Raw genomic sequence first — 26,855 nt, 5'->3', positions numbered from 1 at the left:
CTTCGATAAAGGCGTCGCTGATAATATTGGCTTCGTTGTCGAAGCTATCGGCGCTGATGGCGTCGACAAAGTTGCACTCGACTTCGACAATTTCTACCTTTTATGAGGGATCGGAGAAACACTCGATCCTCGAGGATCTCTCGACGATTTGTCGGCTCGAGTTTTATGGGTCCTACTGTGTTTTAGCGCCGTAGTTCCCGACTTCCCTGTGTCGTCCTGTGGAGCGACCGGGGTCTGGCTTTTCGGAGGTTTCTTTGAGGGGGTCGAGGCCGCGTTCTCAAAGACCTGCATCATTTTTCTTCTAAAGCTCTCCCATTTTGAAGGGCAATATCCTATCTTGTTGGGCATCAAACTAATTCCGTCGATGTATCGGATGATGACGATGGAGATCTATGTCTCCTTTTTAGCTTTTTAGAAGAAGACGAAGAAGATCGTCTCGACCTGCTACGAGATCATGATCTCCTCGAATGTTTTTTGAATCGGACGATTTCTTATGTTTTTTTGACAAGGCTTTCGAAGAGCCCTTCGACGCCTCCCGACCCACCGATAAATTACTTTTCCTCTCACAGAGGGCCTTCTCCGTCATTGACGGACAGGAGCCACAGTCACCGGTTCGATGGTCTGAGCCCAGACACGGCAGTCGATTCACTTCTTAAACCCAGTTTTGGGAGTCAAAGCGTTTGATGAAGAAGACATTTTCTTGACAGAAAATCTCAAAGCGCGCCGTTCACGAGAGAGAAGCAATCGGAAAAACGGAACTGAAGGCAACGGACGCGGCTCGAGCTACTTATACCATCAGTGACGTCGACACGGTACGGAGCCCGTCGAGGGACAGTCAACACCACACCTCGAGCACAGCACCCTCTGCCGAAAAAAGTTTTCTGAAGCAGCGAAGCTGGCGATAACGAATTATCACAAGATGAGGAATACGTGGGAGGACACAATCCATTCGAAGAAGACGATTCCAAAGTATTACTAGGCGCAGTTCTGGGTCATGCAACAGTCAGTGAGCAGGCCCTAGTAGTAGCAGAGGGAGAAAGTAATAAGGAGGAAGTGGAAAAGACAGATAAGATCAAGGACAGAAGAGAATAGTGGAAACAACCAGGGCCTAGCCTGCAAGGATAGGACAATGATGCCCTCTAGATTGACCTTAGGTAGGACCAGACAGAGGGACGAAGAACAAGACAGAGCCAGGGAGGATCACTATTAGTTCAGAGAGGTGATGGTTGGGAGGAAGTTCAAGGTATGCTCTGTGGTCAAGGTACCCTCCCAACTCCCCATACGTGCCCCTAGAAGCCTTTATGCCATAGTCAGTCAAGGAATACGGCACAATAGAAAGCCTGCATTTAGAATATCCTAAAGAAGAGGGTTTGAGATCCCTGTAAACTCGCAACACTTGATGCAAGGAGGTCAGGTAAACTCCAGTGCACTTAGAGACTCGGACATTGGCTCCAGTGGAAGGAGTGTGAAATCAGAAAAAGAATATCGAGGCTGAGTAACCCAAAAGGAAATACACCGAACACGTGTTACAAAGGAACATACATTTTATTCTGAATCCAGTTACAAAAACAGAGCAAAATCAGATAGCTATCGGCCCTCAGTACAACACAACGAACTCCAGCGTGGTTCAGTGTGTTCAGTGAGAGACGCTATACATTAGAATGCATTCGCTTTTTATACATTTAGTGGGCCCGGTGTGTCCAGCCCCACTTCGGGTTAATATTCCTTTTAATACATCACCGATCTAGGGTTCGTGCCAAGTCTCAAATAACCGCATATAACTGGTTTGCCTTTAATACATGTATCAACAAGCCCATGCAATAACTGTGTATTCTAAAGTTTTCCATGCAGGCCTTCTTAAACATGAATACAATGTAGTTAAACAGATGTTCTTCGTTCAGTATTTGAATACGTTGTCTCAACATATGCTTGTGGATTAGTTTTCATTGTACGAGTAATCCTTCTACACATAGGTCAATGAAGGACAAGGTCTCAGTTCATGACCTCAACAAGTGGCCTGCAGGCAAATTGCATATTAGCTATGTACAGAGGTCAAGACGGCCATGTTGTATTCTGGAATGACATTGTCCACCATTTTAGCTCACAGGGTGACTTTTACACAACAAATCCTAAAATGGCGGTTTTACCTAAAATGGTGGCTTACATGGATTTAAGGTCAGGACCTTGCAACACAGATTTCTTTCGCAAGCGACTTTCGAGCAACTTGGCGTAGGCCAATATTAAATATATTTATTACAATAGGAGGCACGGTATAATTTCTATTTCGACAGGAGGGAATAACTACCCCCATCCACTGGGAGTGACGTTGTTGGGGAGAAGACCATCATGACATTATTATTACTTCGTGTGTGAACATCCCATTTTTCCCTTTCAGTTAGTCTCTACCTTTGCATAGTCCCCAAATAAACAGAGTGAGCATCTATTCCATGGTCTTAGTGTGCTACTTGACCCTGGGTGTCCTGAGTGACACCACCTAGGGAAAGATGTCATGGTAATCACAGAGGGGATCTTGGGAATCTTTTCTTTACCCAACACGGGTAGCACATGGGTAGTACAAATCCCAGCTGATGGACATTCAAGGTCCACAGAGCACACTGCATATGGAAAAGAGGAGAGGCCAACCACGTGACTGTAACTAAGCACAATGGGTGAGAATGACTCCTCGAGCAGTGGCAGATCTCCTGGGCCAGCAGTAGCTGCGGTGCCTCAACCTGTAAGCATTGCAGCAGACGTTTAAAGGCATTTGTGGAAATAGATAGGCGTGACAGTAGTCAACTGAAGATGAGCCGGGTGAGAGTTTGAGACATTAGTGTTTAATGTGGCCAATTGGACATATATCAGTTCATGCAGGGGCGCATATTGGAGTGTGTGGGTACTCGGCTGGTAAGTGGGTAGTGGTGGTGGTGGTATGGAGTCCTTTCTATGGGTAATTATGGGCAATTCCTTCCTTGTTTATAACAGAGGCAGACACACTCAAGGTTTGAGAGATCTTGTCACAGGAAGAAGACACATCCCAACATAAAGATGCTGCTTCAAGATCCCTAGGTATCTACAAAGGAGTTCAAGGTACTGTTGCAGAGGCTCCAGTATTCACGGGTGGGAGGACTGGACAAACAGTCACAGCCTAATTCACATTAGATTTATTGCATTTGAGGGGACTAGCCACTCAGGAACAATTGTATCCCATTAAAACATTACAGGCGAACACGCAGCAGCTCTTTGTCTCAACCAAGTGTGAAGAATCTGCCATCAACGCCGCACAAAGAAATACAACTCATTATTTGATCATGCCCAGCTTTCAGGAGGCAGGCAGGCCATCTTATTCTCTCATGAACACTTGTGGAAATGATGTTCTGGCTGTTGTTGCTTCCTAGATTTTGGTAGAGTGGTTGGTAAGCATCACTTCTGGGTAGTGTGTCAAATCGTGGGATTCAGTCACATCTCCCCAAGGGGCAGCCTTTCCTTGTGATGCTATGAACGTGAGCCCGCTACACAAAAATCCCCTTAGGGGTGGTGGTAAGCAGGACTTCACAGGGAGAGATTCCCCCCTGAGGGACAAGGACTACCCCATTCCGCAGAGGGACTCCTGTGAGAAACCAGATGGTGTCTAACCCACTAGGCCCCGGGGATCTGTCATCCAGGTGGCCAGGACACGGCCATCGCTTTTGGATTCAGTTCCTGTGGGTGGACCAGTTCAGGAGGATCACTAGGGTGAGGGATCTTCAGTGAGCGCGACACTGGATGGTGAGACGCAGTATCCCCTTCCCTGTAATACCTTTACCCTATCCTACCCGTTAGGATATTTAGAAACTCTACCCCGGACCCCTTTTTTAAAAATCAATTTTTATCTGCATTTTCTTCAAACAAAATAAACAAACCCCATCCCACCTCCTTCCACCTCCCTCGGGTCTGAACATGATCTTACAGATTACTTCTTCTGTATAGTTCCAGTTACCAGAATCTACCCTGCCATCGCCCCAGCCTCACATGTTGTCCAAAAGATTTTCACCACAATGACTTTGTCAGATGTCCTGATGCTGCAAACAGTACCTATTATATTAGACCCAAAAGTCTCATTCGTCTCGGACACCATGCTCCTCTTGTCCCTTCCTGAAGGTGTTCCAAAACCAATGCCCAGTCTGCCCGAAAACCCTGTTGATCTCCTTGTAACGAGTACGACACCCACTCTATAGTCACAAAATTCCACACCTTAGCCACCCATTCATGTTCCAATGGAGGGTCCTTCCAATTTTGTGCTAGAGCCAAAGCACCGGCCATCATTAATATCACATAAACTTTACACTCCACCTTGGTGAGAGAATCACTCGGACCAGAACCCGCTCCCAAAGCACAAGGCCTTTATTAGCCCCATACATTATCCCCAGTGCGGACTCAATCGCTTCCATGATAACTCCCCAATACCCCTAGATTCTCGGGCATTCTCACCAAATATGACTCCAGGATCCCTCCATACCACAATCTCTCCAACACATCTTAGAGGCTGAGCCATAGATTTTATTTATCCTGACCGGAGTTAGGTGCAATTGAATCATTATTTTAATCCTGCCCCCTTTTACAATACAAACACTTTCTCAATGACAGCCCACTGTAAGGAAAAACAGACTAACACCCAAGCTGTATACCTGACATGTCCCAATCCCATGGTCAGGCGAGGTCAGGCAATCAGCGACAATCACTCACACCTGACTTCCATTACACTTCCCACACAGATAAAAGGCGGAGCATAAGAGCACACTCAGAGAGGCAAAGCACACGAGGAAACAGCAGTTTCGCGACGGCGGCTGAGCAAGAGAGGAAAAGTGGCAAAACCGAAAGGGATCACAAGGAGGGAAAATCCCTTGACCTTTTCAACAAGGAACCATTACTTTCCTGAAACCTCAAGAGAAAGCATAAAACAAGGAAACCATGCTGAAGAATCCTGCATTGTGTGCCAGATATTTTTCCGAGGCCCTCCTGCGTCAATAATTAAGGTGGGGCTAAGCAGCAACCACTGTGGTATATCCCTAGCTCCAAGAACAAAGCTGCTTCAGTGAAAGAAACACAGTCGGTGAGTTGGAGGGACTGATACAAGACCGATCTGTGTTGAATCCAAGGTTGCAAACAGCAACATTGTATAGAAAGCACTGGAACGAACATTGTTAAAACGCATAGGATAAGAGACACATGTGGAGTGAACTGCTGATGAGTGTTTGAACTTTAAAGCAAACTACAATACCTTTGACATAGAGGTCCGGCACCGCGTGGGTGCTCAATCGAAGGTCTCTGTAAGGTATTCAGCTGAGGAGTGATGAAAGTAGATGAACTTGATCCTTGCCCGGTGGAGGGATATCATTTGAAAGTAAACAAACAAATGTGAATCGAAGTGGTCCTGCGACTGGACAAGCTAAATCCCGCACACAGTCGAAAGTCTTCAATTTTGATGGAATAGAGAAAGTTTGGAAAAGTATGTGAAGTTGGTCTGAGCCCACCAGAGGGAGATCAACTGAAAGCTTTGTAGTAAAGTGGGTGTGAGCCTGGCCTAGGGGAACCCGGGGTGAAACAAAAATCATGCAAGAAGGTTTGGTGGTACAGTGGATCGGAGCCCGGACGAGGACTTCCCGGGTTGAAAAGTAAATCACCCGAGAAGTTGTATAAGTGAAAATCATAAGAAGAAAGGAACTTAAACGTTTGTTTGTTGCATCAGTCTCTCTGAAATAAGAGACTTTGAATGACAAAGACTTTGCACAGAAGGCCCTGATACTAAGACTCTAAACTGCATCCTCGTGCTAGAGAAGCCAGATAGTGTGCTAAGCTTGTGTGTGCCGCCTTGTCCCGTGCTGAAAACGTGGAGAAGGGAAGCCACCAGCTTGAATATCCTGACATATCCTTTCTTGAACACTTTTCTTTTGCATAACTTTGTTTCCCGCACTATTTGTATTTAGAAGTAAGGATTGGCAATAGGTTTATTAGTATAGGTCCTTTTATTTTGACAGGACGCCATTAGGACTGCGTTGTTATTATCTGACGGTCGTAGCTTGCTTCCATCTTTAGATTTAGGATTAGATAGGTGTTTTTAAATCCCAGTTCAAGTTCAGTAAACACCCTTGAACTGTGATCACTTGTGTCTGTCTTATTGTTTGATACCATGCCTTCCTTACACTCTCTAAAGCGCCTATCTCTAACATCACAACAAGACCACCAAGTCACTGTGTGTTCCTCTTGAAAACCAAATTACACAAATACTATGAAGAAGAGGAATGATGTAAGAGTACTAATGATTACTCCTGGTACTATGATGAGGAAAAGTGAACTGAGAGTGAAGAACACTCAGACAGACAGGAGGGACTATGATCCTCCGCTGGTGAGGATACAACAACCTCTAATAAAAACAGACAAAGGACTCCTCTTAGAGTCAGAGAGGGAAAAAGCTAGGAGCTTCCAACCATTCAAGTCGTGACTGGAGCATGAGACCAAGCAAACCTCAGTCGGGTGGAACGGAGAAGGTGCTGCTGGTCAGAGACCTCGAATGAGACCAAGGCGGACGAGCAGAGGGCATGGAAACTCCACAAAGAAGAAGCAGACGAGAACAGTGGCGTGACTCTGGAGGGGTGGACCATTGGGTCTGATAACTACACTGAGACCGCAGAAGTCTGGAAGATGCAAAACAAAGGAAAACGCTAATGAAACGAGGAAGCAAACTGTCTGAACGTCGTGTGAAGTCCCGCTCCTGAGAACAGGCCATCAATGTCAAACTCTGTGAAACGAGGTAACAGGGATGCCGCGAGACTCGAGAGGGATCACAGCAATAGAGAGTGCTGCCATCACACTCGTTGCAGTACTTGGCCCGAAGTTAATAAGGGCAACACATGCTCAGGGACTAAGCCTACTCATCCCAGTAGTCGACTCGAAGTTAAGAAGAGCAACAAATACTCTGAGACATAGTCTACTCATCCTAGTAGTTGGCCTGAAGTTAAGAAGAGTAACGAGTACTCTGGGACTCAGCCTACTCCTCCAGATAAGGCGCTTGAGAGTAAGAAAGATCAAACAAAAGACAGCAAGTCAGAAGAAGTATATGACACTCATTATCTGATACACAAAGAACTGAAGAAACAGAATAACATCAAGAGTAAGAAGGACGCAGAGAGGGGGTCATTCTCCCTATTAGAATTAGGAAGAGAAGGACTTTCAGAGACACTGAAGAAAGATTTTTGCCCAGGATTCCCAAAACTCACAAGGCTAACGAAGAAAGGCCTAGTAGGTAAACAAGCAGGGGAAAGAGATTGGGAAATGTCCCCTACATGAACTACATCAGTTATTTTGAGATATAGCTCAACAATATCTCCGGATTACATATTAAATCCAAGGAAATATATTTAGGAGAAGGGAGTCATTCTCCTAGACTTTTGTTATTCAGACGTTGAAAAAGCCTCTCCAGAAAAAGGGAGTAATTCTCCTGGTTTCTTTTGTGATTTGCAAAGTGGAAGAAACACATCCACAGGAAGGGAAATCATTCTCTTGAATTATTTTGTTATTTGTAAAGCGGAAAAAGCATATCCAGGAGAAGAAAGGAGTCATTCTCATGACCTTTTTTGTTTGGAACTTTATTAAACCTATTCAGGAGAATGGAGTCAGTCGTTCTCCTGCCTTTTTTTTGTTTGCTTATAGTGGTAGGGATAGAAAAGGTTAAACTTGGATGGATTATGGTCCATTTGCTTTTACACTTCCCTAAAGACAGTGAGGCCCATAGTTAGTTGGTAAGGCAGGGAACCCCTTAGATTAGGGATAGTCAGGCCTTTTTTAAAATACTGATTTAAATAAAATCCCTTGAACCAAAAAAAACTGGTCTGTCTCCTCCTTCTGATCTACCACAGTAAACATGAATGGTTCTCCAAAAACAAGTTGATTTTTCACTTGACAGTTCAAACACAGCCGGCAAGAGTGAGTACTCACTGTGAGGGGTTAGAAATAAGAGGCAGACACAAAGTTGTAATGTTTTCAACATTAGGCATTTTATTAAAATAAAAGGTTTTTGATAAAGGCCTTCCCGTTACTAGCCTAATGAGAGTTTACCTACCTACATAATCCAAACTAGGGATCAGCTTGTGTCTCGTCGTCCAATTTAGGAAAACTGTGCTTCTGTATAAAACTTATCCGACCCACACACTCAAAATAAACAACAAAATGTGCAAGGCCAATGTTTCTACTTTAAACTCAGAAAAATAAGTGCAAAAACTAAGTATATACATCCAGCAAAACAATACTTGTTTCCAGGGGATGATTCCCTTCCACTGAACTGTTTCAGGTAGAATATTGGAAATGTTCAATTCAAACAATAGTTCTTGAAGAGTGAAAGAAATATCTATTTCACTCAACACTTACTTAAAGATGTAAAAGTGTCTCTTCCAAACAATGGTGCTTTGAGGATGGCAAAAGTATCTCTTGGCAATTTAAGTAATGATGTTTTTAACACATTTTAGGGATGATGAGAAAATGCCCTTTCAAACAATGGTTCCCCGGAGTAGTAGAAGTGTCTCTTTTCCAAACCAGTTCCTTAAGAATGACAAAGAGTGTCTTTTCAAAGCAATTGTGGTTTTTGTAAGGATGGCAAAAAGTGTTGTTTCCACTTTATAGGATCGCAAGAGTGTCTCTCCTTATTCCATAAGTATTTAGATCCCCTGGTGTACTCTCCTGCCAGGTATCTTTTCATCAAGTCTTTTTCTTCCATAGGTTTTTTTTGTGGATTACCTGGTGTACTTCCCTGCCAGGAATCCCCTGCTTCTGGGTCTTGCAGATCCCCTGCTGTACTCTCCTGCCAGGTATCTTTCTCCAAAAAGGGCCCATTGCCTGATGTGCTTCTTTCACCTGAGCTTCCCCCATATTGACATCTCATATATGGAGGCAGACTTTCTTCATTAGTACTCTTTTGCTTGTGGCAATGCTTGTTCCAATGTTCCTCTAATTGACTTCTCATGTAAGGAGACTTGTACAAATCTTGCCTTTCAACTTCTTCATTGATATTTTTCTGCTGAAGATAACATGTATTCCAGCATTCCCCATACCAATTCTTTCACAGGAGGATTTGTGCAAGTACTGTCTTTTCAATTTACTTAGTAGGTATTCAAATGAATAGTTTAATTATCCCTGTGACTGTCTGCACGTCCCGTGATCCCCAACACTTATTGGCAGACTCACTGGTGTTTGAATGCGTTTCTGGACCATGGCACGCTGCTGTGGTGAAGCTGTATCTCGGGAAAGGCTTCCCCGGCTTTGCTGACCCTCATTTAGTTCCAGCGTCGTCTCAGCGTTCATTTACCAGTGAAACTGAAGTGGTCTCACAAGACTGCGTCTCCAACAGCCTCACTGCTGCTGTCGACCTTCCAGCGGTCCCTCTAAAGCACCCGCAGCACCTTTCCCGGTCTCAGGTCTCACCGGGTAAGTGTGCTTTCAAGCGGGTGCTCGTAAGCATCTGTTTCTCCAAGCACGGTTCACCTCCTCACGTCTGCTTCTGCTCTTCGTGCGGCTTCCCTGTCGTAAAGCCCAAGCAAATCAAAGGGAAGCGCAAACATAAGGTAGCTGCAGCATTGTGGCGGCGTATTCACTCAACAGATGCCGCCACTGCCCTTCTTGAACGTGTGTCAGGTGTGGCAGGCTGGCATCTGCTGTCAAAAAGCATGAGGGATCCACAGAAAGCAAAATCAGGAAGAAGAAACACATTTCCCAGCAACCCGGCTCCAAGAACTACAACCCCAGCAGCCCGGGCACCTCCCATAGACAAACTGAGCACATAGAGCCTACAAATGGCCTGGGCAACAGCCAGACCAACGCCATGACTACTGCGCATTCGCGTATGAACACGTTTGCATGCGCAGGACTCGAACGCTTGTTCGTGCTCGACTTTTCCTCCGAGCGGACGCATTCTGAAGAGCTCCAGAGAGAAAGCCCATGGCGGGGGCAGCCCTCGCCCGAAGCATTATCTTCAGGCCCCGCAAGCCTAAGAGAGAAGTGCCTTGAATAATTATGAGAAAACAGAGCATGCTGCTAACATTCTCCTGACTGCATGACTTTTGTATTTACACGGGAGGGGCTCCGGTTGACATAGTGACAGCTTGGAGCAGTGAAGACGCATGAGGGAACACGATTAATACGGAGGCCACTTTGGAATACTAATCGCATGTGGCATAACGCCCGCTGTACTGAACGCATGTTTATTGATCCCTAACGAACTAACATAGCGCTGTGAATATAAAGAGCGCATACTAACTGTCTCCCCTGCTGTCGGGCATAGACGCTGCCCACGAGCCCAGGAGACCGCAGGGCTACAGACTGCAGGACAACCCATAAAATGAACCAATTGGGAAGCCAGAGCTAAGTGCAGTTTTTCTTTTACGCATTTGAACGCAAAGCATTGTATGTTTATTTGCTCCTAGCACCGGAGCGTTCATTTTGTGGTCACATGTTAGAACACTGAATCAGGTGCACCATTGCTTGAATATTATTCTGTGCCATAGAAGCCTGAGTAGGGCAAGGGGTGGGCTGAGGTACCGCACTGCATATATTTTAAGGGCTTGCCTGCACTAGCCCCAAGGAGGCATAACTCAGTGCAGATTCCAACTGAGTGTTGCGCCTCAAAGGGAGTGGATGCATGAATGTGATGTGAATGCACGTATGTGTGAGCACGCAGAGTTGCTGGAAACTGACCAATGCAGCATATCAGCACTACGCCTGCAGAACAGGCTTGCAGAACAAGAGCCAAGGAGCATGTTTTCCCTTTAATCCCCCTACCTATCCACTAGCTCACCCTAACCCTCTATCCGGTCTTCTTACAACCCTCAACCCATCCAATCCGTGGACCCTAACCTTCTTTCCCTGTGGGGGTCGCGGCGGCCTGCAGTCACTCAATCCAGGTGCCAAGACCGCCAAGGGGAAGTAGGAGTATGTGCTGCTTCTGCACTGGACCAGAATTCCCCCTGACATTCCCGCTTTGCTCACTCTGCAGCTTCCTTCTCTTCTCTTGAATGGAAGGTATTAATCAGGTTTAAATGTCCCATGCAGCAGATTTCTATTAAGATAACTGGTCCGCACATTTACCTTGATGGTTCATTCATTCCTCATTGACTCGTTCTTCATCTTCCTCGTTTCAGTACTTGAGGCTTCATGGGATTTAAAGCCCATGGTAGTTTTAAACTTTAAGGCTGTATTGTTTTGAATCTTTGTTTAAATTACAACCATTAAAAACAGGACATGTTAAGTATTTTTTATGTACATAGGAGGTGCGAATGGTATCCTGCCTAGGGTGACTGACGAGAAGGAATTTTAGGGTTTTACAACAGAAGGGATTTGTAGAATTACAATAAGCCGTACAGGGTCTTAACATAGAAGGAGGACACTGCATCTCTCTCCTGCTCGAGTCACCAATCTCCATGACTACCATCTCCTCCCATGTCATCCTCCCTCATAATACCACCACCAGGGTCAGGATCAGGTAGCGGCTGCCTTCAACTGGCCACGTGGCAGGAGACTTTAGGCCGGAGTTCAGTGATGACTCCATAGGATTCACCACATCACCTGATAAAATAGTAGGGGACCTTGGGCATCCATCTCCCTCAGAAGACTAGGCAGGTGTAGGCATATCAGAATTGCCACCCTGTCGAGTCTCTAGAGATGAGTCCTAAGGCCCATGGTCAGAATTGAACAACCCCAGAGGGAAGAAAGCAAGAAATTACATGGACGTTGGCTACTCACATTTTAGGAAATTTGGTCTCTTGCTTATCAAAAGCAAACAATAGAACACGTGTTAATAATAGGATTGTTGGTTTCCAATTAAACAAATATTAGGGTTGACACACTTGTACTCAATACAGTAGCAAAAAAGGGGTGGCTCTGTGTTTACAAAGCCGCTTTTCGGTACTTACAATGGAATGATCTTTCTCCTTTGAGGAACCAGTGATGTTACTGAAGTTTTCAACAAAGTTACGTGTGGCAGCAAACACTCGAAGAACCTTTTCATCTGCACCAGACACAAACTGAAATCGACCAATCAGTGCCAAGCACTGCATATCATAGCCGTGGATCTGAGGCCTTGCAATTTCATGCCATGTTACCTAGATAACAAAAAGATCATATATCATTTGAAATACAGAGGACTGAGGCATTTACAAAGACACACACCAAATAGATGTTTTATATCGTAGGAGCTAAAGAGACATGTGAATGTTCTCTCCATTTCCTTACTCAGACTGATTTGGTAAATGTAGGCATACCTCAAAAATGTATGTTAATCCATTTAGTGATACATTATACATAAGATAGCATTCTAAAACCAGTAAAATTCACTTGGGTCTTGCAGTAAGCCGTGCAACCGGTCTTGCTGATGTTTTTTGTCTTTAATAACTCTGCATTAGTTTGCATGTGCATCTAGTGAATACAAAACGATTGTAAATAACACTTGAAGACGTTTGAGCAATCAATCAGTACCCAATCATTCCTGGAGATCTCAATAAAGCAGGCCATTCCATCTCTTGGGCAAGGCATCATTGACAAACATTTACGAACAATATATGTGATACTGAAGCTACATTGAGGCATGTCAAATCAGCTGAGTGTGGTAAAGAGTGACATAGGGCCAGCATCTGTAAGGTAAATATGGAATCAAGACCAATAGTCTTTGGGTTGGTCGTCACCCAGCCCTTCAAAGGCCTAAGAATGTCTCTTTTTGATTATTACACCAGGAGACAGATAATCGTGCATTTGAGACAGCACAAATGCATTTTGAACATGAGCATTTGCAATACCGCTTCCATAAATACAGGGGAAATACATTTGCATTGGCATTAATGGATTTGTGCACAAGCAAATGCCATTTGTAAATGTATAAAATGCATTTGGGCTAGCATGAATGAACAATTATCCAGCCCTTGGAGAGGTCATGCAACCATCCTTAAATGGTCCAGAAAGGGTCATTTAGTTCCAAAGGCTTTTATGCAACTAGACAGGCCATTCCTACAAACTTCAAGATTGTCTCACTATTAAGTTCACGGCAACCCAGCAAGCACATCTCAGGTAACATAGGGAGAGTGAAGCTTGCAATTATAGGCATTTTATTCCAGATTCCATCCCAGAACGCGCATATGTCCAGGCAGCCCCATGCTAAATCTAGGAAATTAGCGTGTGGGGATCCACATTTGGGACAATCATTGTAAGAGATGAACTTGAGTTTATTCTTGCTCGAGGAAAACATGGCTGAAATAAATATGCCTCAAGCTCGAAGTAAGGACACGTCATGGTGCCTTATTACTGTGTTTGGCCAAGGACACATATCTTTCGGTTTGCCATCTCCAATTATAACAATTGTATGAGGTTGGATCTTAAATCATATCAGCAACCCACTGTGTTTTTAAAATATGATATATGTATGTATATATATATTTTTTTTGTTTTGTGATATTTTAAAATACAATTTCAGTAGCTTATGCTTGGATTGCAGAAGGCCTTTTTATAGTGTATTATAACCTTATCTTGTGGCATGTCAGTCAGTGTACATCGTAAATCATTCTCCCATCAAAGTCTTGCATGCCAGTAGGTTTCAGTGCTAGGACCAATTTATGGAGAGCAGAGTGCGGCTCATCACACCCTACTGAATTGGTAAGAAAATTGAGTATCTTTCGGTCAGGAGGTACCTTGGGAAAGTGGGGCACAAAGCTCTACAGTGCAACCTCTCGACATATATACCAGATTTAGTGCAGAAAGTCTCCCTAAACATAGGAAGAGAGTTTAACTTCCTGTACGAGACAACAACCTGAAATTAGATTAAACAAAGGCCCAGAAAAAACTTTAACAAAGGGTAGCCTCAATGTCACCCTTTGAACCTCCACCTTCTCCAAGTGGAGGTGTGATGAGTAACATCTAGGCAGTCCCAGTTTGCTACATAATCTCCTACAGGTTCCACCCACATTTTAATTTGGGGGCCTTTACTAGTGTACTGGCCAAGGACCAAGGGTGTTGTAGGGCCCTTGCCAGTTGAACATGTGGTGCCCGATGAGCTCTATCAAACCTAGAGCCAGCATAATGCAATAGAGCAACAATGTAGAAGAGCTCAAGGTCAAGGATCTCAAATCCACAGAGTTCTTATTAGTGTCTCCAAGTTAAGTCTATTCTGTCTACACCCCACACAACTGTGCAGGAAATTGATTGGCATCTGGTACAAAATGACAGAGGCAGGCTAAATGGGCTAAATAGGAATAAAAGTATAATGTAGAACCTTCATAATATGGAGATTGGCAGGGTTAATCATCACTAGACACAAAAAGGACCAACAACAGGGTCTCAGACCTGAGTGTACCCTTATATGTTAGCACAATGAAAAACTCAGGTTGATCAATTCTGTGGGGATATTTTAATAAAAATGTTTAATTTTTGTTTTTTAGGTTCGCCCTCGAGTGAGGTACTTAAAGCTGCTTCATAGATGAAAAAAGATGATTTTATTGGGTTTCTCTATCCACAGGATGTTAAAAAAGACAGTACAAATAGACGTATTTCTAATGTGTACTTGTGTTCATTTATCTTAAAGGTAGCGTCCAGTTTTTTTCAGTTTTGCTTCAGGGTTGAAATATCCCATATTCCTCTTCTGTTCTGGTCTTTATCATTGTTTTCTCAGAATTCAGTTTGGAAATGTTTTAGGAGTTCCCGTCTGTTTTATGGGAGATCGTAGATCAGGGAGTCCGGCGAGTTGTGAACTGATTGATTCCTCGTCTGGGACTATTCCTGATATTTGGAGCCATAAAAAGCCTACCGGTTTCAGTGGCAAAGGGGACACATTCATCAGGGCTGGGCAGACGTTTTTAGAGGTTGGTGTATCTACGTCTAGAAGGCTGGTTGGATGATACCAGAGGGTCCCAACTAGTTAGAGGGGTCCCCATGGATGTCCGTGTGGTTAGGCAGAATAGGTATTGTACTTCCCAAAAGGGCATGAGACATTGGTCATGCTCTAGAATCTGCTCTGTTTACTTCGTTTAGATCGGAGTTCCAAACACAGGGTGAAAGGGGCCCCTACGGGTCCCTCGTGCTATGGAAACAAGGCAATGACCATACACGAAAAGATGCGCCAGACACGAGGTTTCAAAATCCCAATGCTAGGGTTTATTGCAAGCAAAAGATAGTATCAATTGGTCAATTCTGATCTCACGCCCCGCGATGCGAGTTTCCTAGACCTCGAGGGACGCAAGAGAGCGAATTAGGTACATCAGTTACATATATACAAAATGCATATCATACAATCAACAAAGTCATATTCAACACCCCTCTGTATTAAGTTCCTTTGAACTCGGGATGACGATGGACATATCCGACGAGTATGACGATCATAATGCTTTCGATGTCTATTCTAGTAACAATGTGCAATTTAGAAAGTGCGGAGGGATCTTTTAGAACACGGTGGTTCTGTTCTTGGAAGCAATCTGCACACGGGGAAGAGCCACATTCCAAGCTTTGCTATCTATGAGGTACTATTCGTGTCCTTGGAGCCGACACGTTCTAAGGGGTTTTGCGAAGGGGGGCCGTAAGAGAAGCATAATTCAAGCCTTTTACTGTATTATTCTAACATATTCTACCATCGTACGAGACTGGCTGGCAACTGTGAAGTGATTAAATGCCCTCCAGCTTCCTCCCAAGGCTACAGAGAGGGAGCGTGGGCATTCCTTTCTGGGCTACTCATGAGAAGTTCAACAAACTCTTCAGTCCCCCGACCTTGTCCTTTCATATTCAGACAACAATGTTAACAGTTGAGCAGAGAAAGCAGAATCCGCAAGAATTGCAAGCTGCAAAGCAGTTTTCAGACAGAAAGCAATGAGCAATGGTTAACAAGCAAAATGGCGATTCTGCTACGTTTAAAATGGCCGCTTGTTGGTCAAGCATAACAGTCTATATTTCTATAATTCGGTGCATAAGACGGTTGGCCCACGGCCATCAAGTTACGTCTATCATTCAAATGAAGGGTATTCATTTTTCCAGATTGACAAGGGGGGTGCGGCTTGCTGTAAATGATGCCGGGCCATGTGCAGTTAGTTGCTAACTAACTAACTGCACATGGCCCGGCATCATTTACAGCAAACCTCACCCCCCTGTGTTTGGAACTCCGATCTAAACGAAGTAAACGGAGCAGATTCTAGAGCATGACCAATGTCTCATGCCCTTTTGGGAAGTACAATACCGATTCTCCCCAACCACACGGACATCCATGGGGACCCCTCTAACTAGGTGGGACCCTCTGGTATCATCCAACCAGCCTTCTAGACGTAGATACACCAACCTCTAAAAACGTCTGCCCAGCCCTGATGAATGTGGCCCCTTTGCCACTGAAACCGGTAGGCTTTTTATGGCTCCAAATATCAGGAATAGTCCCAGACGAGGAATCAATCAGTTCACAACTCGCCGGACTCCCTGATCTACGATCTCCCATAAAACAGACGGGAACTCCTAAAACATTTCCAAACTGAATTCTGAGAAAACAATGATAAAGACCAGAACAGAAGAGGAATATGGGATATTTCAACCCTGAAGCAAAACCGAAAAAACTGGATGCTACCTTTAAGATAAATGAACACAAGTACACAATAGAAATACGTCTATTTGTAACCTGACTCCCCCTGTGGATAGAGAAACCCAATAAAATCATCTTTTTTCATCTATGAAGCAGCTTTTTAAGAAACTCTAAGTACCTCACTCGAGGGCGAACCTAAAAAACAAAAATTAAACATTTTTATTAAAATATCCCCACAGAATTGATCAACCAGGGTTAATCATCAACCACACAGTCGTGGAAGTTCGATAAAATGTTTGCAAAGTTTGATCTTAACTGGTCATCCATCTTGTGAAAGAGTAGATACTACCTATCTGGCCACAATCGAACGTGGTGGCTGCATCAACCCAGGTCATAGAGTCATAGGGCCTCATTCCGATGTGGGCGGTAGGGGATACCGGGCACCGGTAAGGAGATCGATGCCGATAATCCCTTACCGCCCAATTCTAAAGGTCCCTTAGCGGGACCCGTAAAGGACGTGTGGTCTGACCACACGTCCTTTACGGGTCCCGCTAAGGGACCAGGGCGCTAATAACGGGCCTGCTATACGCGGGACCGTTATTAGCACCTTCCCCATTCCCAGTGAGCCCTGTGGGGGCTCAAATGGGAATGGGGAATGGTTTGGTGAATTGGGACTTACCGGGTCGTCCAGGGTCGGACTGACCCGGTAAATCCCCATTCAACCAGACCGGTGCCGGACCCAGTATTGGAGGCAGCCATTGCGCAAATAGCGCCATGGCTACCTCCAATCTCTGAATGACCCCCATAGTGTGTGAAAATATCTGCCTTACTATAGTTGATTTGAAAACATACAGGGCTTCCAACTTCCACCTGCTCTAAAAATTCAGACATGCTCTCTACTGAACACTTTAACACGCTGTCCACAGTGTGAGGCAATGAATTAGGATTATAAATTGTTCAGATGGATTTCCCAAATCAGCCCTGGTGGGAGGATTTTGGGAGGCTTCCCTATTTATGGTAAACAGGGAAGACACTGAGGGGTTAGCCAAAACCCAATCAAGGTAAGGTAGTCGAGCAGTCAAGGCTTAGTCTCAGGAATAGTGTGCGAGTTGTCTAGGGATACAATGAGTCCACACAGAGAAACCCCGATAATTCAAGTTAGATGGTAAGCATATCAAAATACAATTATTTATTTGGGCTTCAGTTACACACTAAGCATATCAAAATCACAGGTCGGTATTATTACTGAACACCATAAATTAAATTATGAGGGGTCAGAAATGCGAGGCGGACAACTTGGTAAAGGTTTTTCACAATTAACCATTTTATGAACTCATAAGCGTGGGATAAACACCTTGCTATCCTTAACCTAAAGAGGATTTCCCTACCTATCAAAACAGAACTAAAGGAAAACACGAATAAAAGGAACCTGCCCCTCACACTTATACATACATTAAACTCCTCAAGGTAGAATATGGGATTTCAGGTTTAACAAAAGTAACATGGTAAATATGTACCCTTGTAACCTGGGTCGGATCCCCTTCCCCAGTTTCAAAGCAGGAATCTCCAACCAAAGTTCAAACTAAGAAAAGTTCCTTTTAGTAACCAACTTCTGTTCATAAAGTTCTCCTTGTTCCAAAAGTCTTCCACTTGACAATGCTTCCACAAAACAAAGTCTTTTATCTTCCAACTTATAGTCAGTATCTCAAAATCACTTCTCCTTCTTGAAGAAACAAACACTTCCACCATTCTTCTTGATTCACAACAATGTTCTTGTCAGGATGGTTTTTAACATAGTTCATCCAACACAATAGTGGCTTTGCCACTTTCTTTCCATCACAACCACAATGCAGTACTTCAATGTCTTCTTCCTGGTTCACTAACCTGCCAGGACCACTAACAATCCCTTTCCTAGTATACTCTAACACTAGAGGTACAAGTACTCTGTGGTGAGGCTTGCTTCACACTTTCAGAAAAGTCCTTGACTTTCAACAACATTGAGATTCACAACCTCTGTGAGGACACAATACACATTGGTGCTGTATGTTCCCCTGTTTTATTTGTCACATGCAATGCAGGTCATGCTTCTTTCGTCCCTGATACTTCTTACAAGGAGGGCCTTTTTTCCTGACACTCTTGATCTCTCAATTTCAAATCAAACAATTGCTGACCATGTCTTTTTATAACACGTGCCTTTCTTTGGCTTAGGCAATGCGTGTTGGCGTATTGCTTGATTATTGCCTCTTCCCCATTGTGGGAATACTGGTTACAATCTTTCGACAGTATCATTCTCATAGAACTTTGCCAAGGCGGGTCATATGGTTTCTCAAGATTTGCCACCTCTTTACTTTGGCAATGGTGGTTATTGTTCCTCCTCAATATTGCCCCCTCTTTATTAAGCCAAGCAGGTCTTTATATGGCTTCAATATTGCCCCCTCTTCGTCTTGGCAATACTAATTGTAAGCTTTCCTTTTGGTCTGTCCTTTAAAGTGATTGTAACACCAATAAGACTTCCTTGTATTAGTTCGATATTCAAAATATTGGTTAGCGGTCAGCATTCGACTACAGAGTGTTCCGGGGTTACCCAAGACAGACCAACTCACCAGTCTCTCTACATGCATCCGCTCGAACCTCTGCTTCTTCTGATGCTCTTTAAACATCTGACAGCTTTGGTCATGTTCCTGCGGCCTGTGTCGTTTGGGAAAGGAGCTTGCTTTATTCCTCCTGCACCCCGGTGCTCGCCAGCCACTGGGACCAGGCACGAAATGAGGAGCGCTCCTCTCTCCCACAGGACAGCCTGTCAAACCACTGCTTCCCCCGAGGGGGCGTGGACCGTGATGGCTGTGGGAATACTTATCCGCCGTCAACCGCCCTGCGGCCGACATAGGAGCCTTTTCCCCCGGAACAGAGCACCCCACTTACATCGTGAGATGCCCACGGGACCCCGGAGGTGCTACGGCGTGGTGCTTCCTGTGAGCAGGGGTCCCCGTGTGAGTGACAGAAGAAACGTGGATGGCCAGCGCCGGCCCACGCAGTGAGAAGGCCTGCCAAACCCTGTGGTGCCGTAGAGCTTCGCTGGGACTGCCGAGCCCTGAGATTGCGCAACATAGCTCTGGTGGTCTGACAGCTGGAAGAGGAGCACAGAGCCATCAAGTCGGCCGGCGTGTTGGAAAGGGGCACAGCGGCCCCTGGAGAGCTGGTCTGCCAGCAACAGAGCAGTGACACGCAAGCAAGCGGAGAGGCGGGGGAGAGGAATCAGAGCCCCGGATACTGAGATGGGCATCCCTCATCCCCCATGACAATCGAGGTACGGGGGAAGGCAGGTCCCCCAGGCACATAGCGGCTCCTAGGGTGCCGACCGAAGGAGCAACCACTCAGGAGCGAGTGAGTGGAGCAGGAGCTCCGGTAACGGCAGCAAGCGTCCCACACCCCCAACCCCCTGCTGGTGAGTGAAAGGCAGGAGGTGAGGCAGGACTGGTGAACACTGCTGTGGGGCCCCCTCCAACACACAGAGGGACCTCAAGACCTTTGGAGCCCCCCAGGGGGAGTGAGGGGCAGGAGGCCCCAAGGGGCACAAGAAGATGCACGACAGGGGGGGCTGGACCCCATGGAGAGTGGAGACCCACGGCGGCCAACGCCGGAGGAGACCAGTGGGTCTCTAGGAAGAAGCCTGTAGAAAAGGGCGGGGCCTGGCTGGACTAACGCAGAGTTGGCTGCAGCTGATTGGAAGCCCCGTGGACATAATGTGAGCACCGCAAAAGTTCAGAAACACAGGGCCCCCTGGTTGAGGGGCAGAGGGACCACAGATACTGGGGAAGGGACACTCACTCCATAAGGTCCCATGAACACTTGAGCCCCAGGTCCTGAAGCAGGGCAAGGGGGTGGAGAGGGATCCGGGTCCTGAGCGTACATCGCCCAGCAGGCTAAAAGCCCCCCAGAACTTGCCAGGGGCCACACAGGATTGAGATTGGGGCGCTGTGACTGAAGTTGGTTGGTAAAGGGCCTAGAGGGGCCTGCAAGGAGGAGAGGGTAGACTGGTGAGCTGGAGCTCAAACACCCCACTCGCATGCTGGCACCAGAGAAACTGGAGAAGGACGCCCCCAGGGCATAGCTTCCCTACAACGCTTCAGAAGGGAATCTGCGATGGAGGCAGGAAGTAAAGGGAGAGAAGCAGGTGAGGAGGGAGACGTGCAACGCCTAATGAGGGAAGATCTAAAGGACATGTTCCAGGAGATTAAAGCCATCAGCTGAGATATTCAGGCCTCCATCTGTGATCTCAAGCGTAGGATGGACAAGCTGAAGGACAAAATGGAGGCGATGGAGAACAACCACCTCCAGGTAGACCTTCTGGAGATGAAACATGAAGCTAGGTTGACAGATCTGGAGACTCGGGAAGAGGACGTCCTTCTGAAGGTCGATGACCTAGAGTGCTGCAACAATCTGTGCATACGGGCCTAAAGCAGAAAGGCGAGACCGCAGCAGATGTGGGAAGGAAGGTGGAAGGCCTGATCAATGCCCTTTTTCTTCTGGAGGGAGGCAAGCCAGCCCAGTTAGAGAGTCCCCAGAGGTGGTGGCGGTAGGGGTGGAGGCCCAAGATCAATTGTCGTACGCTTCCTCAGATACCAGGACAGGATGGAAGTCTTGGAAAGAGCAAAGCACACAGTAATCCTTCAGTATGAGGGGACCCGATCAAGGTGTTCCAAGACCGCTCAGGTCTCACTTTGTCATGCAGAAGAGACTGTCGGCCCCTCACACAATGGCTGACAGAAAAGGGCCACCGATACCGCTGGTCATACCCATTTGCTTTGTGCTTCGAGATGGGCAACACAGACTACCGGATCACGAATCGCCAGGAGGCACAGCAGGTGCTGCAGTCCCTGCGACAGGCGGCACCGGCCCCGGACATAAATTCAGAGGCAGGCCAGATGAACGCAAATTTGGAACGAAGGAAGGAACACATAGCGAAGAAAAAGATGCCAAGTGCCAGGAAGTATAAGAAACTGAACACCTCACCCTCAGGGAAATGACTGGAAATATTCAGGGAGCTGTTTAGATGTGACAAGCCTTCTCATGACCTTAAGTGTTTGTTTTCAAGTGCGGGATGGGAGAGGCGAGGGTTCGGACTGCCTCATGGCACCAGAAGTAGGTTCTAAAGGGCGGGGGAGAGAATGGTCTGTTCAGATGGTCTCATGACCTCAAATCTTGGTTTCAATGTGGGGAGGAGAGAAGTGATTGCTAAGATGGATGGCATGGCATAGTCATCCTTGGTGGCCCATCAGATGGTGGGCGTCTCTGATTCAAAGGGGAGGATAGGGAAGGGGGGGTAGGACAGCATGGGGGTTGGGGAAAGTTGGGGGGTGGTGGGGTTGTTGGGGGGTTGAGTTGGGGCGGGGGGAATGTTAGATGCCACTGCAACGGAGAGGCCTAGAGCTAGTCAGAGCGCCAGCAATGCTGCACAGGGATGACAATGGGCAGGTGGACGAGCTCAGGGTGGCTATGTTAAACGTTAAAGGGTTGAATTCACCCACAAAGCGCCACAAAGGTTACCAAGTTCTCCTGAACAGGTTAGCACTTTCACAATCCCCCGATGAAATATAGGTTAACCCTTTCCCAGCAATAGAAGTACCTGATGTATGACTTTTTGGCGGGACAGATAAACACAAATTCAAAGGGTCAGAAGAGTCTGCAGGGAGCCAGTACAGCCAATGTCACTTGAGCAAAGTCTTGGGGAGCCGAGGCACTTCTGGAAGTTGGCACAAAAGTCTTGCACAATGTTATAAAGAGAGTTTGTAGAAAAGAATCACTGTTGGGTCACAAGATGTAAGACATGTGAAAGCAAAGCTGCAAGCAACTCCGCAGAAAAGCAGCTACTGTAAGTCTACAGTGAGAACAAACAAGCTACAAACCAAATAAGCACCCCTTTAGTTAACACAGTACCTTTGGTTAGCAGAAGAGATTTCAGCTGGCTTCTGTTCTTGTTGCAGTCCTGCAGGTCCGGTGTTCCTGGGCCTCAGTCATGGGGACAAGAAGGAGGATGTCTGGGGACTCCTGCACTGCGGTTTGAAGGTGGGCGGCAGCATATGGCTCTTTTCAATTCAGCAGCACTTCGCGGTTTCAGCTACCGGTCAATAGCACCACTGCAGATCTTGGACACTTGATGGGCCCCCCACGCTTCTGGAGTGCAGCACTCTGGTGAGGTACCTCGGGCATAGGTAGTCCTGCTTCGGGTGGGTCATTGGGATCTTCCTGTAGCTCTGGTCCGCTTAAAAAACGATGGACTCGATTCTTGAGTTTCTGACCCCTGGCACTCGTTCCAGCAGCAGCGAGGAAGTACAGCCAGCAGGGAGAGAGAGGTTCCAGGCAAGTTCGTCTTGAGGTTAAATGGTCCCACTAACCCAAGGGGAGAAGTCGTCTTTTCCGGCTTCTCTAGTCGTTTCGAAATTTGGAGCTTTAGCACTGCAGCAGGGCTTCACCAGGCAAACCAATGGTCCAGGAGGGTCCAGCAAGCTTCTCTTCCAGTTTCTTTTTCGATTCCTTCATCCAGTGGTCGACTCTGCCTTCGTCCCAAAAGACTTCACCTTTTATGCAAGTTTCTCCCATTCATTTGCAGCTTAGCTGTCACTCGCGCAGCAGGGTGGCTGTCCTCCAAGGACAGCCAGCCAATCACCTTTGGGTGCATTCCTGTAACCAAGGAGACTAAGCACAGGGAGTTTCGGGAACCTCCCTCGCTTCCCGCCCTGTGAGACACGCTGGAGCCAGAGGTGGGATTCACCAATGAACCCTGCCAAAGACAAAGCAAACAAAGGGACCGAACCTGGTTTGACACGCAGAGTAAAACTCAAGAAGGATCTCACAAGCAAGAAATGCCGAAAAAAGAAGACCAGGCCATTTTGACAAAATGGGCACCCATGGGTGCAATACTGCAGCTGAGGATTCAGCCTGTGTTAAAAACGCACAATGGTAGGAAAATTAGACCACTGCCACCAGCCATTTATTGTAGCGAGGGTAACATAAAAATGTTACATGAGAAAGTAGACAAAGGGGATGCTAAGTAACCCCTCCAGCACTCCATATAAGATGGTGTGTGCTAGGTCTACAAAGAGAAAAAGGTAAGTAAAGTCAATTTCACTTTACTACTCTTGGAAACAGTAATTTATCCAAGAGAAGGTATTTAAACCTTAAGAGAAATCCAAAGGACTTCCCCGTGACACTGCATTAAAGGTGCTGTGTGTCACAATACAAAAAGGTGATGCCTATGGAGTTTGGTAGACTCCAAAATCATAGAGAAACAGAGTTCCAGTCAAACAAAAATGCATGAGAGAGTGAGAAAAAAGGGCTCCAGGATTAGAAATTAAAAGTTCTAGAGTCCAGAAAAAGAGCTGGGGGTCTCTAAGGTTGAAGGGAATTAACACAGAAATTAGAATTCTCCCTAACAAAAGGAAAGGGCCATCAGGTGTGTGTGTGGTTCTGGTCAACTGCCTGACTTTCCTCGACCCTTGTATTGGGACATGTAAGGTGAACGGCTCAGGTGTTATTCCATCTCTTCCGTGGTGCAGAAAAGTGTTTGTGTCGGAAGAGGGGGCGGGGGGATTTTAGAGTGCCAAAGTATCCTACGGGATATAGAGATGAAGTGGTGCTGTACTGGACTATAACCCTTGTACTAGAGGGATTTGTGGTGATCTCGGAAGGGTGCTTTTTGTTGAATTTGTGAAATGAGTAAGAGGGTTTGTGTGAACTGTAGTTGTTGGTCACAGTTGACTGGGAGTTCGGAAACTGATTATCAGAGGGATGGGATTGGTAGGGATTATGAAGCAAACGTGGATAGCCGGGATTGTGAACAGACCATAGGGGATTGTGAGAACAGTAATGTTTTGTCAGGGTAGATTGGGTGTTGAATTATCAGAGGGATGTGAAGTAGAATGATTGGGAATATCCGGGTAGTAGACAGGATAGCAGGGATTCTGGGAGTTGTGGTTTTTGATGGGTTTACCAGATGCAGAGGCGTCGTTGGTTTCGGATAAGGAAGATTCTTTAGGTGGAAGGGAGGTTGAGTTGGTGCAACCTATAAAAGCTTCAAGAAGCTCATCTTCCTCCGGTATAATACCACGTCTCACCTGGGGCATTTCCCTGAGCATAAACCTGGGTTCCCTTACCCAGGTGATCCTCCCTTGCTCGTCCACCCTCAGGGTTGGTATCTGAGAGCACCAGCCCTTCCGTGGCCACCTGAATAAGTGATTCTCGCGGTCTACTCAGAAGAATACCATCAGGTTTCTCACAGTGGCGACCTCGATTGGTTGAAAGAGGGGTGGCCTGCAAAACGAACTGCATCCTCGCGAGGTGCTGATGCTGGGTCATCGAGGAGATGGATGACAAAGGGGTCACATGCATGATGTTGAACATTACAGGCCTGAACTGACCCTCTAAGACAAGAAAAGTCCTGCTTTATATGCAATCCTATGAGGCTGCTTTTGCTAGAACGTGGGGTTGCCACAGATACTTTACCTCGTATTCTAGATACTCCCGGGGGTATGCATACTCATCAGGGGCACACTGGGGTTCCGATGCACAGAGGTGGTAAGGGACACGGAGGGCAGGGCCCTGATCCTCATGGGACAGGTACCGGGGAGGGGATTCCCCTTTGTGAACTATTGAACTATTATGGCCCTAAGACAAACTCTATTGATACCCTAGAATTTATTGATGACCACCTTAGGAAACACTCGGAGAGCACGGTGTGTTGGGCAGGGGACTTTAAATGTGGTCATGGACAAAACACTGGACAGGTCAGGGAATCATAGAAGGGGAGCGCTCAAGTCCACCTGCAAACTGCAACAGATCTGTGCGAATGAGGGCTTAGTTGATATTTGGAGGGATCACCATGGCTCAGGGAATGGGTATACATTCAGGTCCTCGGTGCATGGGTCGGCTTCCAGGCTGGACTATATCTTGATTTCTGCAAAGTGGTCAGGCTGGTTTTCGGAGTATAAAATCCTTGCAAACATGCTGTCTGATCACGTCCCGGTTGTTGTGGCTCTCCAAATCCCTGCGAAATGGCAGGGGGATAGGAGCTGGTACTTTAAGAATGAAAGCCTGCGTGACACTGTGTTCCGGGAGCGTGTCACTTCTTTCAGGAAAACAAGGGTTCTGTAGCATCCTATTCTTTCCTTTGGGAAGCCTTTAAGTGTGTAATAAGGGGTTTGTGCATTGCTAAGGAGGAATGTATCCTCAGGGCAGAGCTGGCAGTGCACGAAAGCTGTTTGCGGTAATTGATGTGGGGGGCAGGGTCCTCTACGGATGATGGTAATCGAGCTAATTTCTGAGAACTAGTGGGGCTGTTTAGGGATGCTGGGTAAAGGGAAGTTAGGTTCCTTAATAAGAGCGCAGTGGTGAAAAGCTATGGCGAAGGTCAAAGGACTGGGACTTTATTGGCACGACTGTTTAAGTCTGTAAGCCCCAAGTTGCATATTGCTGCGATTGCAAATCGACCCGGCGACCTCCTGCAGACAGATGAGGAAATAATGGGGGCATTTTTGGATTCCTATAGGGCGCTGTATTGCTCTAGGCTTACTGTGGGACAGGCCAGGTTCGATGAGTACCTAAATTAGTTTGGTCTCTACTGGGTAGCGCAGGAGGAAAGAGAATGGTTGGGTAAGCCATTATCAGAACAGGAGATTCACAAGGCCATTAAGGTTCTTCCTGCTGGGAAAGCTGCTGGTCCGGACAGTCTCTCAGCCGATTTTTATAAAATGTACGTGGATATATTGGTCCCGTAAATGCTTCGCATGTATCATCAGGTGCTGCTTGACGGCACGCGGCCTCACTCACTGTGAGAGGCGGTGGTCACCCTTCTTCGGAACCCAGGGAAGAGCGCAGAGAGTTGCTCCTCCTATCGTCCGATCTCCCTAATAAACCTGTACAATAGCATTTTAGCTAAGTCGTTGGCTAATAGGATTGCCTCTATAAAGCCTAGATGCATACTGTCCGATCAAGTCAGATTAATTGCCGGGAGGTCCACCTCATATGGGCGTTGCAGAATATTCAGTCTCCTTTCAGTTCTCGAGTAGCAGTATTCAGTGATTGCGGCCCTTCGACACAGAGAAGGCGTTTGACTCCATTGAGTTCCATTTCTCTTCACTGTTCTGAGGCGCATGGGGATGGGTGGGAATTTTGTGTGGTGGGTTTCCCTGCTATAGAAGGGCCCAGTGGCACGCCTTCGAGTGAATGCTAGGCTCTCTGCTCCCATTTTGATGTAAAGAGGAACGCGGCAGAGGTGTCCGCTGTCTGCCCTGCTTTTTGCGCT

The 26,855-nt window shown here is 46.3% G+C and overlaps 1 protein-coding gene across 2 annotated transcripts in view; it reads right to left on the bottom strand.

Moving 5' to 3' along the window:
* ELP2 (elongator acetyltransferase complex subunit 2) overlaps positions 1 to 26,855 on the bottom strand; it is a 1,316,635-nt gene that overhangs the window by 446,550 nt on the left and 843,230 nt on the right. For both annotated transcript variants that reach the window (XM_069620606.1, XM_069620607.1), the window contains exon 13: positions 11,934 to 12,122. In XM_069620606.1, coding sequence (XP_069476707.1) covers positions 11,934 to 12,122 — 189 coding nt within the window. The remainder of the gene's footprint in view (positions 1 to 11,933; positions 12,123 to 26,855) is intronic.

The sequence above is a fragment of the Ambystoma mexicanum genome, chromosome 5q, assembly GCF_040938575.1.
Source record: "Ambystoma mexicanum isolate Mex_15411 chromosome 5q, UKY_AmexF1_1, whole genome shotgun sequence".
NCBI lineage: Eukaryota > Metazoa > Chordata > Amphibia > Caudata > Ambystomatidae > Ambystoma > Ambystoma mexicanum.
The sequence above is the reverse complement of the archived record's forward strand: the minus strand, read 5'-3'. Positions and strand labels throughout refer to the sequence as shown.